Source organism: Nuphar pumila, chromosome 4 (genome assembly GCF_984573655.1).
Source record: "Nuphar pumila chromosome 4, dmNupPumi1.hap1.1, whole genome shotgun sequence".
Taxonomy (NCBI): Eukaryota; Viridiplantae; Streptophyta; class Magnoliopsida; order Nymphaeales; family Nymphaeaceae; genus Nuphar; species Nuphar pumila.
Window position 1 is genome coordinate 23,397,054 of NC_143252.1, and position 16,890 is coordinate 23,413,943.

At 39.0% G+C, this 16,890-nt stretch overlaps 2 protein-coding genes across 2 annotated transcripts; both read right to left on the reverse strand.

The window, feature by feature from the left end:
- Nucleotides 1-228: 228 nt before the first annotated feature.
- Nucleotides 229-2,605, reverse strand: LOC149839645 (Pentatricopeptide repeat (PPR) superfamily protein). The gene has a single exon (XM_090004189.1). It carries the CDS (start codon nucleotides 2,411-2,413, stop codon nucleotides 320-322), a length of 2,094 nt encoding a protein of 697 aa, XP_089860315.1. The 5' UTR covers nucleotides 2,414-2,605; the 3' UTR covers nucleotides 229-319.
- Nucleotides 2,606-12,449: 9,844 nt separating this feature from the next.
- LOC149839646 (staphylococcal-like nuclease CAN2) lies at nucleotides 12,450-15,032 on the reverse strand. The gene is made up of 9 exons (XM_090002706.1): nucleotides 14,742-15,032; nucleotides 14,603-14,658; nucleotides 13,837-13,951; nucleotides 13,646-13,762; nucleotides 13,368-13,555; nucleotides 13,225-13,281; nucleotides 12,990-13,149; nucleotides 12,826-12,894; nucleotides 12,450-12,729 (listed from the first exon to the last, which is right to left on the reverse strand). Exons 1-9 carry the CDS (start codon nucleotides 14,949-14,951, stop codon nucleotides 12,631-12,633), a joined length of 1,071 nt encoding a protein of 356 aa, XP_089858832.1. The 5' UTR covers nucleotides 14,952-15,032; the 3' UTR covers nucleotides 12,450-12,630.
- Between the last annotated feature and the right edge of the window lie 1,858 nt (nucleotides 15,033-16,890).

The following is a 16,890-nucleotide window of genomic DNA, read 5'->3' on the forward strand; positions in this document are numbered from 1 at the left end:
TTGAAATGAAAATTGTGGATCATAATCAGAACTCAAGTTGGCCCAAAATTTGTATGAAATTTCATAAGCTATATACTAATGGAGCCTGCAGATCTGACCAGAACAATTCATCAGACCCATTTCATTATTACGAAACCGAGATCCCAATGGATCTAATTCGGGTCAGAATCTGGTCATACCAAACCAGTTGACAGCCCTGCTAGAAAGTGTCACCAACAGATATGGTACATCATAGATGTATTTAATTTTTCTCTTTCACTATTTCCATTAGGTTCATTTTGTTTTCTACAAAGAAGTGCAAGTACAGGTGTAAATTCAGTCACCAATAATCTCCACACGAACATGAGCCTTTTGTAAAACAATGGAATCGGTTGTTGTCCCTGACCACAATCTGGCGATCAGTAATTTGTGAGATGAGCTTTATGGCAGAATGGCAATCGCTGCAAACACGAAGATTTTTAGCAATGCGGATGACGCTAGCAGGCGGTGTACTAATAAGGCCAAAAGCAATAGCCAACTTCTCACTGTGATGACCAAGGGAGAGTTCCTTTTCCTCCTCTTCTATATCAAACAAGACTGATTCAGTACTGGGAATATGACCTGCTTCCTTCATCTCCTTTGTTAACTCATCCAGCTTCATATAAATCTTCTCATGCAAGGCATGCGTCCTATCCCCCACACGAAATTCATGAACACGTCCATTCACCTCAATCCAACTGCAACCAGGCACCTTAACAATTGCCTTCTCTCTCATCATTTCTCTAAGATTTGCAGCAGCATCCCATCTTCTGCTTGCAGAGAATATGTTAGAAAGCAACACGTAATTTCCTGAATTTTGAGGCTCCAACTCAATCAGTCTCTCCAACACATGCTCTGCAAGTTGGGCATTACGATGAATCCTACAAGCACCCAAAAGTGCACCCCAAACAACTGCATTGGCCTCCATTGGCATATCTTTCATCAACTGAATAGCCTCTTCTAGGTAACCTGCACGACCAAGAAGATCAACCATACATCCGTAGTGCTCAACCTTGTGATTCAAACCATAAACTCGATCCATATTATAGAAATATCGGCGACCATCATCCACTAGACCAGCATGACTACACCCAGAAAGAAGACCAACAAAAGTGTTTGCATCTGGTTGGATTCCCATCTTCTCCATTTTGCTGAAAAGGCTAAGTGATGCTTTTGCATTACCATTCATGGCAAGTCCACATATGATTGCATTCCAGACAATAACATCTCTCTTCTTCATCTCCTTAAACACCTCCCAGGCTTGATGCAAAGACCCACATTTTGAGTACATATCAATCAGAGAAGTGCCCAACACTGGATTTATCACCAACTCATCCTTACTGATCAAAATGCGAACACGTTCACCTAAACCCAGCGCCCCAAGTCTAGCACAAGCAGAAAGAACACCGACCATTGTGCAAGAATCAGGTTTCACATTCTCCTGCTGCATCCAGGAAAATAATTGCAGAGCCTTGTCGGGGTGGCCATTCTGGGAATACCCACAGATCAATGCACCCCATGATACGGCATCTCTCTCAGGCATTTGATCAAACACACTGCGTGCTTGATCCATGCTTCCACATTTACAGTGCATATCCACAAGAGCAGTAGCCACGAACACATTCGTCCCCAACCCCTTCTCTTCAATGTAGTCATGTATCCACCGCCCAGTCTTTGCATCACCCAATTGCGAAGACGCAGACAAGACACGCACCAGAGTAAAGCTATCCGGCTCAAGATCGCTAGCCAACGATTCCCGAAAAAGATCAATGGCATCAGAAAACTGGCCCTGACGCTCGTAACCACCAATCATGGCAGTCCATGAGACAGCGTTTCGATGAGGCATTTCGTCGAACAGTTGGCGTGCAATGCCTAAATCGCCAAAATTACCGTACATGCACAACATACTTGTCGCGACGAAGACATCGAACTGCAGCCCGCTCTTGACGATTTGCGTATGAATCATACGGCCCAAACCAACATCAAGAATGCATCCACATGCCTTCAGAACAAATGGGTAGGTGTAGTTGTTGGGCGACATCCCCGCACGAGCCATGAGGCCATACATCTCGATGGCTTCATCCATGAGACCGTGGCATACGTAACCCCTTATCAACCCGTTCCAGAGGAAGATGTTGGGCAGGGCAGCAGAATCGAAAAGTGAGCGGGCGAATCCCATCCATCCAGACTGGTTGCAGGCGCGTATGAGCATGTAGAGGAGGTAGTTGCTATGTTCCTGACCGTGTCGGATCATGTGAGCGTGGACGTGCTTCAGCTCTCTGAGGGTGGTGCACCCTCGCAATACACGGTTTTTGAGCTCAAGAGATTTGGAACAGGAGGTAGAGAAAGGTCTTCTCCGGGCAATGGCAATGGAGAGAGTGACGGGCATGGACATAGCGGCGGGAACGAGCTTTGTTGTTTAGCAAGATGGGAGCGTTGGTGCACTCCAGACATTCTGTCCAGGAAGATAGCAGGGAAGGAGCAGAAACCTTGCTTTGATATGCATGGTTGTTGATGATGGCGGGTGAAGAAGATCCTCCTCTTCCTCTTCCTCACCATCATTTCTTTATGTCACACCCTTTCTTGGGCCATTTGGTCTACAAGAGATGATTTTGTGAGAAATAGTTTCAAAATGTGCCAGTGCCACCACCAGGGATCTACTACCACTCGGGCAAAATTTATTTTTTTTGTTTTCCTGCTTCTGGGATCGGCAAAAGTCCAGTTTTTTGAAGTTCCTGAAAAGGGTAAGTTCCTGAAATTCTATGTCAGGTATCACGTTTTCTGAAATTCTTGACATGAACTTGGATAGTGGACGAACAAGGACCTTGTGTTTAGCTTCCGTCTGACATAGTTTTAAGAAATATTTTAAAGTGTATAGATTTCCTATTTTACCCTTATCAAAAATGCAGAAAACCCTTTTACATTGAATGAGCTTACATCCACCTGCCCTTAGACGTTACCCATGGTTAAAGCAGATCAGAGTTCTAACCTAGATCTGGAGTAGATCTTACCATATTTTGGATTTTGAATTAACCTATATCTAAAGTTGGGTCAGACCCAGGATAAATATATTTAGGTTTTGGTCGAGATTGAAACCAAAATAAGCATTATAGTTAGTTTAAAATTCATTATAAATTTGACCCATTTGTCACGTGAAAATTAATAGCTGATACATGCACTACCCCTAACCCGCTAAGCCTACTTGAGCTTTACTTGGGTGGCATGGCATGTCTTATAAATTCTACTTGTATTTTGGTCATTTGGTAATCACTTGGGGGCTGAGATGGCATGAATGTAATTACGACATGTATTACATGTATTTACCAGGGGCATGCCATATATGAGGTTCAGTCCAAACCTCTTGAATTATTATGTCACGTATTAGTTGAGTTTTGATGCAAAGTGAGAGAACTCCTTTTGAATCTATACTTGGGTGGTTCTACTTATCTATCCCTAACCACTCAAACCTCTCACCCAATAAGATTTTGCTTATCCATCCTTAACCACTCAACCAACTATATCCAGTTCAACCCCCCCCCCCCCCCCCCCTCTCTCTCTCTCTCTCTCTCTCTCTCTCTCTCTCTCTCTCTCTCTCTCCAAGCTAGCCGACCCCTTATTCTCTCTCTACCTTCATTAACCCAACACCTCCCATCTCCATTTAGTTTGCAATTCCCTATCCCTCAATGCATTCTCGAGTGAATGCAACATTTGGTATCATAACAACAATATCATAGCTGCCATTCTTGAAGCATTTACTATCAAATCTATCAAGGAGCTCAACTCGGCTAGAGGAGCTCACTCGATCACTCGATTGGAGATCCATGAAGCAAGAAGCTAGATCAAGTAATTTTTTGCAAATCCTAATTCACGTCAGAAAACTGCTGAAAGAAGTCTAAAATTGGTGATTTATAGATCTAGCTCATCTCTAGTGGCAATTCTTAAAGAAAGATCCAAATTCTTGTTGAGTTCTAGTGTGAATTCATACCATACTATCACACTCCAAGGCTTGAAAATTTGACCAATCTTCTAAAAAAAATCTTGGATTCAGATTATCAAATGATTTTGGGTCCTACATATGATTAAGTTCGGTATAATGAGAATGAATTGAAGTGATCTAGGGAGTTAATTGAGATTTTCCATGCTCTTGGGTTGAATCTTAATTTTTCCCAAGTATTGCATGGCCATCTTTATATGGTAGACTACCTTGTGGGATTTTCCTAAAGATTTTCAAAGCTACTGAAGGAATTCAAGTTTGGGCCTATGATATCTTAAGACTATAGTAGTCCAGACGTTGAATGATGCTAAGAATTGTGGTGTTGGAGATTTCGAGAAAAATTCGGTGCCAATTGGTTGAACTCGTGTGTATGCAAAAGCACCACGTTGGAGTTCCTACTAGCTGTCAATTTTTGGAGAATAATTTCAGATCTTGTTTGAAGTTTAGTTTGGGTTAGATATATATTGAAATATGAAGTGCTAGAAGTTGATTGATGTATGATTCATGGTTGTTGGATGTTTGGTTGAGAATTGGATTAGTTCTTGTTTAAATTCATGTGGTCTTCTCATCAAACCCATATTGGAATTCTCAAGATCTTGATCTTATTTACGTAAGATCTGAAGTTTGGTTGAGTTTTCTACTGTGTTCTTGTTTCTTGATTGTTAATTGGAATACACTGGAGTGTGGAGAAGTCTTGGAACATGGTTTTTGATGTTTAGGTCATGTTTGGAAGTAGCAAGAATTGTGATCTTATTTACATAAGATCTGAAGTTTGGTTGAGTTTTCTATTGTTTTCTTGTTTAATTGGAATATATTGGCGTGTGGAGAAGTCTTGAAACACGGTTTTTGATGTTTGGGTCATGTTTGGAAGTAGTAGGACCAAGTTCTTAATCTTGAAGTGTGGTTAATTCTATTCAGGCCAGCCCAGTCTAGACCCAGAAAATTGATCTCATTCCAAGAACTATATCTCCCAAACTACTTGGAATCTAAACTTAAAAATTTTACTATAGCTTCCTACACGTGTTGACTTGAAACTGTCTAAATTTATAAAAAAATTTGACACGTGCTCAGAGATAAAAAATTTATAGTAAAACTTGTTTTAACTCAACTATAACCAACTGAACTCATCATATTCTAACTTGTCTTCATTGTGTACCCTCAAAACTTGACTTAGACCTAACCAATTAATCTCAAAAATTTGACTGTAAACCCTCAAGATACCCTACATGAAGATCAAACTTAGCCTTACCTTGAACTTTGTCCACATTGAACCCAATTCACTCTCACAAAAACCAGACCAGAACCTAGTTGACAGTCAAAAGACTGAACCCATCCTACACTACCAACTATGACTACCCAAGTTCAACACCTTGTTGATGACCTTAGAGCTGAGCACCAAGAGAGGTTTGATGCCTTAGATAGTGAAGTAAGTGGACTCAAAGATAGAATGGGAGCCATGGATGACAAACTTGAAGTTATCTTGAGAAACTTACAAGAACTAAGGATTCATAACCAAGGACCAACTAGTGGAAATGTATAGTCACACATGAGTAGACCAAGGAATGAAGCTTCCAGTAGCAGCCATGGTCAAATGCAAACAAAGAAGACTAGAATGGAATTCCCAAAGTTTAATGGGAAAGACCCTAACAACTGACTATTCAAAGTAGAACGATACTTCAAGATTGCACAAATAGAAGAGCAGGAAATGGTGAATTTAGCTACTCTACACAGGAATGATGATGCAATCAAATGGTACCAGTGGTATGAGAGCTATTTTGGCACTCCCAACTGGGATTCTTTCACTAAAGTAGTGGCACTAAGGTTTGGCTCATCAGCTTATTAAAACCACAATGTTAACTTGTCAAGAATAAGGCAAACCAGGTGTGTGCAAAATTACCAAGCCAAGTTTAAAAACTTGAGAAACATAGTCAGGGAGTGATCTCAAGACTCCTTGGTTGACACTTTCATAGCTGGTCTCAAGAAGGAAATTCGGATTGAAGTACAGGCTGCAAGGAAGCTCGGATTTTGTTAAATATCCCTTGACTAGTAAGGAAAGTATTTGAATATGCCAAAGCTTTTTTTTCCTATTATCAATGTCAAAGACGAATTTGCTTGCAAATGAAGGTAAAATTGAGGATATCTGGTAGCGTTTTTCTCTTACACATTCCTGATCTCCTGATATGAAGTTTTATAGGCATTCATTCGATCTTTAGAAAATGATTGTACTGTAAGAAAAAAATGACATGTTTTTTCAAATGCCCCATAATTTCCAAAATCTGTCCCATGTCCAATATTGCAAATAGCCAACTTTGTTAGGATGTTTTTACCTTTCACATGTGAAAAAATTATAAAGTTTGTAAGATATATCACTCCTCTCATTGGGTATCACAAACTGTCACTTAAAAGGAGGTCCGCATGTTTGTTTTTTAAGGACATTACGAAGCTCACATAATCATATTTGTGAACATCCGGATTAACCCAAACCTCGAAACTTTGCAAATACTTAACTAAATTTTGCATATATAATATAAAATTTGTATAAAAAATGTATGAACCTCTTGTTAAACTGAACCTTGTAACGTTGTAAATATCCTACTTAATCTATATATACTTTACAAAGTTTGAATAAAAATATATGTGAAGTGAAACTGAATCATGTAACTTCGCAAATATTGGACTAAAGTCGCATATATGTAGCAATCAATGCATATACCTTATGAAGGTTACACTCCTAAACAATTGAGTATAAAAACTGATTGACCGCACCCCAAGGCTATTTTCTCACAAACTAGATTTTTTTGTGGTCTCCAACCTGCTTTCCGTCAGTGACTTTTTCAGCAACTATTTTTTATGATTCATCAGTGGCACTTCATTATTGAGTATTCCAGAATCATCAACGATGATTTTTTTTTTCAGTACACAACTTTAACAGCCAAACCAGTTATTTTTTGAACCAGTTATTTTTGGTAAGCACATCTTTTGGTAAGATCTTGAGGATGGTCACACCATAGTTGAATTACACCATAACTTTGCATATTGACATTTACTAATCTCAACCTTGGATATTCTTTTACATGTTAAGCTATTTAACAGGTCGGGTTAGAACATCAGTACAATTCTGCAAATAGAACAAAATTAGTCCTTTGTTACAATGGATATATCTCTTAGGATATAGATTCAAATAAATACACCATATTTAAGTATAAAATGTGTAGATCAAGATCAAGTGCTTATTCACATTTTTCAGATTCATTTTCTAGAAAATACAGATATTCTTTCAAAATAGGTCAACATCAGTACAGTCCTACAAACATGACATAACTAGTTCCCTGTTGTAATGGACATATCTCTTAGAATATAGATTCAAATAAATCAAATAAATATACTATATTTAAGTAGAAAATGTGTAGATCAAGATCATCATTTATATTTTTCAGATTCATATTCTAGGAGATACAGATGTTCTTTTGAAACAAGTCGGATTAGACTATTTGCATAGTCTTGCAAATAAGACAAAATTAGTCTCATGTTGCAATGAACATATCTCATAGGATACGAATCTAAATAAAACAAATAAATATACCAAATCAAAGTTCAGAATGTGTAGATTAGGATAGAGTCATTGTTTGAGATTTTTTATCAAGATACGAGGGAGATCCAGTTATTTTTTTGAGATTGGTCGGTATGAACACATAACATCAGACACACATATAGAGATATAAGGCTCCCTACCTCTTTCGATAAGTCGAATCACCAAATACTCTTTCACGGTTTGGACAGATCTACGTTTGCATGCCTTTCTTCTATCGTTCCTTCATCTAGCAACTTCTGTATGGTTGATAGCATGGTCAGAAAAATAATAGAAAGGGGAAAAAAGAAAGAGAGGATAACTCGAGAAGATGAGTGATATGAGAGAGTGACTTAAATAGAAAATCGTGTGTTTCACTTTTTTGGCAAGTCAAGAATTTTCTTTTTTATCTTTTTGGTTCATGGTTGATATTTTCAAACTCTCGAAACTGTCTTTCCTCAACCATAATCCAAGATTATCATTTTTTATAAAGCTACCAAAAATGATAATTCATGTTTTGCCCTCTCTCCTCATTCACGCCTGTACAATTTTTTCTCTATTTGATTCCTCAATCTCATTTTTCCTCTTGCCCTTCCTTTCATCTATGCACACATGCCAATCACTAAAATCGTGGAGGTGAGAGCAAGATTAGCTAACTACCTCATTCAAACTTTCAACTTTTTTTTTAACCCTATCTTAATCTTATCTTGACTCCTCTAGGGGAAAATCGTGTGCTAGGTGCCAAAATTTCCTCCTCCTAAAAAATTGAGTTTTCAAATCTCAAAACCCCAATTTAAATTTCTTATTTTTTTTAATATTTGACTAGCTTATCTCTTTCATAAAATACCATGTATAACTCACCAATTGAATTCTAAATTTTTATTTTTATAAAAAAGAATCATAGAAAAACCCATGTGCATGGAGGGATTTGAACTTGGGTCATTCTCGAAAGAGGCAACAAACCTCTCCCCTACACTATGTTTTGTTTTGTTGCAATTAGAGTCTTCTTTGTTTTACTTATATATGTGTAAGCTTTATGCGTTTTTGTTAAAAAGCATAACATGTTTCTTCATTAAGCCATATGCATGGGTGTGGTAGGATTTGATCTTGGGTCAAACCCTCAAGAGGTAACAAACCTCTCCACAACACTACACTTCATTTCGTTGTAAGTTTTGTCTAACTTAATTTAGATATACTCTTATTTGGGCTTTCCACAACGGGTCTCGAGTTTTCGGATTTTGAGTTCCCGAATATGACACATCTATGGAATCCTTTAATTGGTTTTCGGATCTTGATTGGGGTTATATGATATTTGGATCTATTAGGATCCAATTGAATTTCAATTGGGTTTTGGATCCATCTAGGATCCAAATTCACTTGCCATATATTAATCCAAATACTAGATCCATATGATATTGTTCGGATTCAAGATCCATTTGGACCAAATCCATTCAAAAAATATCATATTATCGTAATTATTTTGAAGAAATTTCACTTTTATTTATTTCGATAATTCCTGAAAATTTCCAGGTTTTATATAAAAAAATTGTTTCTCCCAATTCACAACAAATAAATTATTGACATTTTAGGAGGGGTTTTTGGACATGTCAGGCTAGCTTGGGTAAAAATTTTGAGATTTTAGGACTTGTATCTTAGGAGAAATAATTATTGCAAATTTTGGATTTTCTAGGCACTAAGTTTCTGTCAGAATTTTATATCCCTCAAAATACTAATTAGAAAAATATGAAAAATTGGGAGAAGTTTTGAAACAGGTAGGGAAGGCTTTGGTAAAGTTTAGGATTTTGAGTCGACAGGGAACATGAAAAACAAGACTAGGCCTGGATTGACATTTGTCAAAAATAGGTCTAGGTGTCAGATTTATTTCTCCTCATCCGGGTGGATTCTAAACCCAATTTTTGGTAGATTGGTTAAGGACAAATAGTAGGGTTTATGGTTAAAATTTGAGGGTCAACTCGTTCTGGTTGGGGAGGTATGCTTAGGGTAAATCAAGTTTGATTCTGCACTTCACAACAATAAAATATAAGGCTTTGGCTAGGTGTAACAGGTCTAGGATAGTTTTAGGTTCAAGGTTTAGGTTAGGTTGACATATCAGGGGTCTGATACGCTGAGGGAGAGGGTCGTTTTGAGGTCCATGGTCTAGGTAGGTCCTTGGGAGGCTGAGACCAAGTTTGTTCCATCGGGTTGCTTGATATGATGTACGATCCAGAATTAGGCTTGCACCAAGTTCGGTGGGGCAGAGATTCAAAAGCTCTAGGCTCAAGAAAGGGAGCTTATATAAGAGAGAGAGATAGAGAGAGAGAGAGAGAGAAGGGCCTAGGAGCCAAGAGAGAGAAGAGAAGAGAAGAATGAGAGAGCAAGACATCACTTGAGAGAGAGAGAGAGAGAGTGGGACGTCCTTAGAGAGAGGAGATGGATGAATTAAAGAGAGGAAGAAACTTCAATTCTTCATTTGAACTAAAAAAGAGCCTCTATATATATAGGCTCAAGGGAGATATAGACATAAAAGCTTCACCAACTACAAGAAATGTAAATGCAAAAATAGAAAATCTTAAGAGGCTCTTTGGCAACTCAAATACATTAACTACCTTAGGTATGCATATTTAGATAACACCCAAACTTGGACAACTCTCTTTAATTCAGCATTGCACATGCATCTAGGAGCCAATAGAGGATGTCGACGTCCCTAGGTGGGGTTGGATATGGATTCAACCTTATCCGCATTGTCTTCTCGGTCTTGGGGCAAGTTGGAGGATCCAGTTCTGGATTGGATATTATGGAGATGGGCCCAGTTGGATCTTGATTGGTTTGGGGATACAAGTCCAAAATTTGATATGTATCATGCCAAATATGTAAAAGTCATACCTTACCCTTTGAACCTTTCACACATCAAATTGATGGACCATTTGATTTACTTTATTATGATGTTTGGGGGCTGCATCTGTTCCTAGCACAAGAGGACTTATATTTTATTAATCGATTATTTACCCAATCTTTTTGGGGTGAAGGCCACATCTGATCCCACAAACATCCTGAATTTATTCTCCCAATCTATTTGGGTTATAACATTCCTTATGTCGGTATTAATCTTGCACCACCAAGTGTTCGACGAATCATTTTGATGAGTACTTCGTCATTATGAATGTGAATTATATGCAGTAGACAGCTTACAATTAAATAACACACACCGTGTTCGATAAAGCGCATCCGTTGAGGTGGCTTTTCAGAGACCCTTCAGGGTTACATCCACAGAACACCTGTTTGGTGGAGTGCCTCAATGAAGGCAAATCGTTGAGATGCAATCCTGCAACTTGTTCATGTATATGTCTTATGTTTTTTTTTCTTTGGCTTGGCCAAAGGAAAACTAACTGCATATTGGCAGACCTCCACCCAGATCCGGCCATGTGGTAAAACACAATTCTCCTGGCTGCTATTGAACTTACAATGTTCTGTCAACTTAGTGATTTTCACAGTAAAATTATTTTTTGATGAGCAGAGACCCTGTAGGCTCTACAGTAAAATTATTCATTTCATAAAATTTGTGATACAAACTCATTCTGATGACCCATTGTAGGAGGGCGACATATTTCATAACCAGGACAGTGCTCGTAGATAGATAGATCCAAATCTAGTTAGATTTGATACTGGCTTTCTGATTTTTTTTTTCGCTTTCTGTCTAGGTGCAATCAAACACACCATAACTCGATCTAAAAGAAAATCTATACTTTTTTTTTCATGAAAAAGCTTCAATTTGTTTTAAGATTTTCTTTTTTTTTGTGTGTGTGCCCCTTGGGATTCAAAGAAACACGATAGCGGCTATATGTGGTAAGTAGAAAGGCTTCTTAATTTGAGTAATGGACCTAGTTCATCCCCAATACATTTCTGATACTGGGTGGCTTGGTTCTCATTCCAGTGGAACTATAAGTCTTCCAGACTGAAATTCTCCATTGATCCTTAATGCGCACGTGCCAACTGATGCTTCAGTGTAATGGACCACAAGAAGGATCTGCCAAAAAGACAGCTCGATTTAAAAAAAAAAATAGTAACAAAATTAGAGAAATACCACACACATGACATGATCTAATTCACCATTGGTCACCTCGTTTGTCTTTATGACTTGTACAGAATCAGTGATTAAGATAATATAACCAATTGGGGTTGCCAATATAGAGAAAACTCTCATAGGAAAAGAAAGTTTTGCTTATCAGAAGTTTTGATAATGATAACTTTTTTAAATGAAAAGTTTTCTCTTGTTTGAGCAGCATGAGAAAAATAGAGTGGAAAAAATGAGAGAGAAGAGAAGAGAAGGGGGGTGGTGAAGCTTCTCACCCACCTCTTTCATTTTTTTTCTTTCACCATTTTTCTTACACCGTTCCCTCATCTACAAACCCACAACCATAGCCAGAATTCCACTGGCCGGTGCCATGTCGTGGTCGATCGGTTGAAAGGGGCAAGTGGGATGCAGATGGGCTAGAAGCTGAAGAAGGGCTGCCGACCAGCAGCCAAGGTCGCCGGCAGCGACTGCCCAGCGGATGGCAAAGGTGGATAGTAGGCTGTTGAGTGATCGGTGGTAGTTAGGGATGGAGAAAGACAAAAAGGGAATGGCGGCTATGGTGGGTAAGGAGGATGTGGTGAGATGGGTGGTGAAGAGTGTAAAAATAAATTCTCTTGATAGGAATGTTTCCTATAAGAAAATGTACTTTTTAAAAAAACACTATAAGGGAGAAAGTTTCTCTCGTTTGAAAGGGTTGAAAAATCCATAGGAATTTTTCATTTTGAATCACTTTTCCTACATCTTTTTAGCTTTCAAACTGTCCTTAAAAGTGGCAAAGTTTTGACTTGAAATCTTGGCCTTTGCAGGGTCGTGACCCATTCATGGAGAATCATTAATCCAAAAAGTTTTAGGTGGCATCATCAACAAGCCAAGATAGAAGTGCTTTATGTTACATATTTCCCCTCCTCAGAAAAGCTTGGGAGACCTTGCATTTCCATTTACAGCTTCTGCATTAAATTAGATCCATGATTGAAACTATCATCCCTCCCTTCGGTTGTCCCTCCTCCATTCCCACGGTTTCTCGGGGTCCGATGAAGCCCATAGCCCAATCCGAGCGAGCCGAGCCTCTTTTTCCCACTAGTATCAACCCACAACGGAAGTAAAGCAAAAGCATGATACGTATCACAAAATGCAAGGAATTCAAAAGAAAATAAGACAGAAATAAGTGCTCACATGTGCCAATCGTGGGCGTTTATCATATGCTGCGTAATGCCATGCAAGTCCTATCTTCAGCATGAACTCCTGCCAAGGAAATGATTCCCAAAAAAATGTGGTTACACCCCTGAACTGAACTGATGTCAGAAATCTTTTAGAGGTAGTACTTCCTTATCACACACCTGTACAAATATCCCATTGCAGTAAAGATCTGCCACAGAGCGTCCATATTGATCCTCTTCATAGACATGGACTTTCAGGCTCTTTCCTTCCACCAAATTTAGCAATGCCGCCTTCGCCTCAGCACCGTACGGCATCGAACTTTCGGGGGCATCGATTCCCCTAACAAGAAGCCATTACATAGTTAAGATGAAGGATTTTTGTGTGTGTGTGTGTGTGTGTGCACCACTTTCACACCTTAGTCTTATCCGGTACTTTCTTGCAAGAATGTCTCCGTTTGCGCCACTGATGACCCTGTAAGTGTTGTAGAAGCTAAGAAATCGCAGCCTACAAAATTGAAAACAGAAAAAGTGAAGGCACATCAATTGGCCGAGACAAACCTATAGCCAGCTCCAACAATTTTCTTTTGCAGAACGTCGGCTTCTGCATAGTTCTTCTTTGCACGTTCCTTTGATCTTCTGGCAACTGCAACAATTACAGCCTCAGGAACCGCTGCAGATTCTCTAGGGTCCCTGGTGTCCACATACACGGTTACTGTATCTCCATCTGCAACTGCCTTTGCATCAACCTGGTGAGTACCATATTCATAACATGTCAGACGAGTGAGTTGGTGATCGGATGTCTGGATCAGTAGATGAAGCCAAGGCGGGGTGCTCACAGGAAGTGTGGTAAATTCAAACTCTACTCCTTCAGGCAAAGAAGGGGACATTAATCCATGACCAACCTCAATAGCTACAGCATCAGTGGCAGGTAGACCATAGAATGCAAGTAGACCCTGCAGCCGCTTAATTCAGGAAACATGGGTATAGCAGCAAAATATTGTAATAACTAGATGTGTTGAGAAAATACCTCTACATCTTCCTTTCTATGCCTCTTAAGGGTTTCAACAATGAGCATCGACGCTTCTTCTGGCGTTCTGGGAGGAGGTTTGGTTTCCTTCCATGCCACAACGAGCTTCTTATACCTTTATATTAAGTTACCAACACAATAAAATAAGGAGCTTGTTTCACTACTAACTTTGTGATTATACACCAAGTAAAAGAAGCTCTAACTCGATCGCTGCACCATTATTAGTCCTAAGCCTGGATTACTGGATAAAGAAAGAGGATGGATATAGCCAGTCATCATGAAGAACCTGCCAAGTCCTCTACATTTCTTGTATTTAAAAAAAAAAGTATGGTAATGCTGCCCTTTTATTAAAGAAACCATTCGCAACCCATTAAATAATTTTTCAGAAGCAGCTCAGTTTGGCAAAATTCTTTTTCTTCCTGCAGACACAATGTGGGTCTTGATTTACTAGAAATGAAGAAAAAGAGCAGAGTTTTTATTAGAATACCAAATGACTGAGACGGCAGCAATAAATGGTCAGCCTAGTCAATTTACTTCAATAAAGTGATTACATAGTAATCTGCTTAGAAATTACGGCATTCCATGAAATAAAATTTCAAAAAAGAAAAAGATCAAATACGCTTGAGCGTTTCCCCTTTTACTTTTCTAAAATGTATGTTGAGAAACGGAAAAATGAATTGAAAGAACAATACCAACATGGTTACCAATTACACAAAAGTATTAGAGATAGGAAATCAAAACAAGGGATGGGGGTTGTTAGGTTTACCAATTAGCTTGCGCTTTCTTTAAGGAGACGACGTGTCTCCTCAACCCATCAGGGACCTGAGAACCAAAGATGATAATAATGATGTTGGTGGTGGTGGCCATAATCGTGATAAATGAGTAGTGGAGAACTGGGAACCAACCTCGGTGGTGTTATCAAAGTGAAAGAGGTCGCGGGCGAGGGCAGAGACGCCGACGGTGGCAAGGGTGACGCCATGGGGGCCTAAGGCATGGTCCTGGTCCCCCTCCTCCTTCTCCTGCGGGGTTGGGTTGCAGCATTTGCTGAGCAACATCCTCAGGGCGTTACCCATGATGACGACGACGACTGCGATGACGATGGACTGCTTAATCATACTGCAACTGCAAGTCTCCCACCACCAGATCGGCCTCAGCTTCCAAGACTTGACAAAATAATTAAAATCATTTTCAACGGCAACAAATTTGAGAAGACTGAGGACGAGTCGTGTTGGTTGGGACAAACAAAAGAACATAAATACCATAAGTCATTTTACTGTTACGACGGCCCACGTGCCTGCACCATTGGTCCCTGTCGCAACGAGAAAAGTCAGAAAAGAAAAAAAAAAATTCGTTCACCCTTTATTTTGCCTCTTATTATAAAAGGATCTATATCTCTCAAAAAGTAAGCAGGCCATAAGGCAAAGCATCACCCCCTTGTCATTGATAAAGAATATGATCAAGATGGGCGTCAATCCATGGGGGCATCCTTAGGTGGGCCTACATGGTTTCAAGGCCGATCAAAACTCCAAGAGGAATCAAGAGTCCAACTTCAATATAGACTCACTCATAAACCTCATTAATCAATAAGACTTAAAGAAAAAGAAACCTATTCAAAGAAAAGTTGTAAAAAATATAATCTTGAGAGTCAAGATCATCTAAATAAAAAATATTCAAGAAACTTATTTCATCTTGTAATCAAATGATCATTATAATTAAAACCTCTCATCTCTCAAAAAAAACGTTGAACAAAGAGAAAGAGATTATCATAGACTCAGGCATGCCTGGCCGAACCAGTGTGCATCTATTTGTGTTCTTGTGTTTCAGCTTACATTCTCTTTCATGGTATCTGAGTTACGAGTTGTTGATTGTTGAGACAGTCAACTTCTCTTGTGTTGATTTCTCGATTGGATCCTTGTCAGGCGCAGGCTTTGTTAGGTGAGTCTTGCCTGTTTGTTTTTGTATGCATAGTTGAGGTTATGCATATCTCGGGCATTGAAAATTAGTTATTTAGAGTTATGTTTGTCGGTGTGTGCTCCCTCTTGTCTTGGGATCGACCTTGGGTCCATTAAGTTTGTGTACCTATCATCATGAGTTCTTCGTCCATGCTTGCATCATCATTTATGATTGCATTTTTGGTTTTTAATGTCGCGATTAAGTTAAACACCTTTTAGAGCCTTCTTTCGGTAAAACTTGATCGCACTAATTATTTGTTGTGACGATCTCATATTGAATTAGTTATGTTTAGTCAACGTTTGATTAAATTTGTTGAAAGCTCATGTCCTGCTCCAGGGCAATACTTAAAAGTGGCTAAGGAAGGTGAAGTTCACCCTATAAATCCTGAATATCGTGTATAAAAGGTATGATTAGTTGTCCCTAAGCTGGATTAAGGCCACTATGATTGAGGTTGTGGTCAGTCAAATTGTTAGAATTGTCAATGCTAGGGACGCGTGGGTAACCCTTGAGAAAGCTTATGCTTCTTAATCTAGCCTTAGAATCATGCAAATGAATAAAGATCTCAAAGATGTTAGAAAGAAAAAAAATTTATAAGAGAGTATTTAAATCATATTAATTTTTTTGTCGATTCTATAAGTGTTAATGAAATCGTGAGTGATGCTGATTTGGTGCATTATACTTTAAATGGCCTCACTCATGAATATGAGAGCTTTGTTATCACTATTGCTATGCTTGATGAACTGCCATCTAATGCATCCACTCATGCTAGACACCCCAATGGATGACATTAGCTTGCAAAGAACTTACTCGATATGTGCACACCATGACCCAAGAGCCACTATAACCTTGATCTAGGCACACCTGTGCCCAACCCACTTCAGGCCTCAATGTTTTTGCTTAAAAGAGAGACGCTCTACCTATTTTGGAAGATGGACACATCATCCCAAGTACGGCCCATGACTTGGACACCTCAGCAGCCACCTCACTCCCAAAGAAGACCATATTGCCATATGACCTTCTGATTAAGACAATGAGGTTGTCTCACCAAATCTCCTTTAATGAGTACTTAGAATGGTGGGCTATTGTATTAGACATGTAAAC

What these genes read in the sequence shown, in the direction of transcription:
- LOC149839645 (XM_090004189.1), bottom strand. Translation starts at nt 2,413, where the DNA reads ATGTCCATGCCCGTCACTCTCTCCATTGCCATTGCCCGGAGAAGACCT.
- LOC149839646 (XM_090002706.1), bottom strand. Translation starts at nt 14,951, where the DNA reads ATGATTAAGCAGTCCATCGTCATCGCAGTCGTCGTCGTCATCATGGGT. An exon ending in AAGAAAGCGCAAGCTAATTG is followed by an intron (nt 13,952 to 14,602) that starts GTAAACCTAACA and finishes CTTAATATAAAG; the next exon opens with GTATAAGAAGCTCGTTGTGG. An exon ending in TTGAATTTACCACACTTCCT is followed by an intron (nt 13,556 to 13,645) that starts GTGAGCACCCCG and finishes GGTACTCACCAG; the next exon opens with GTTGATGCAAAGGCAGTTGC.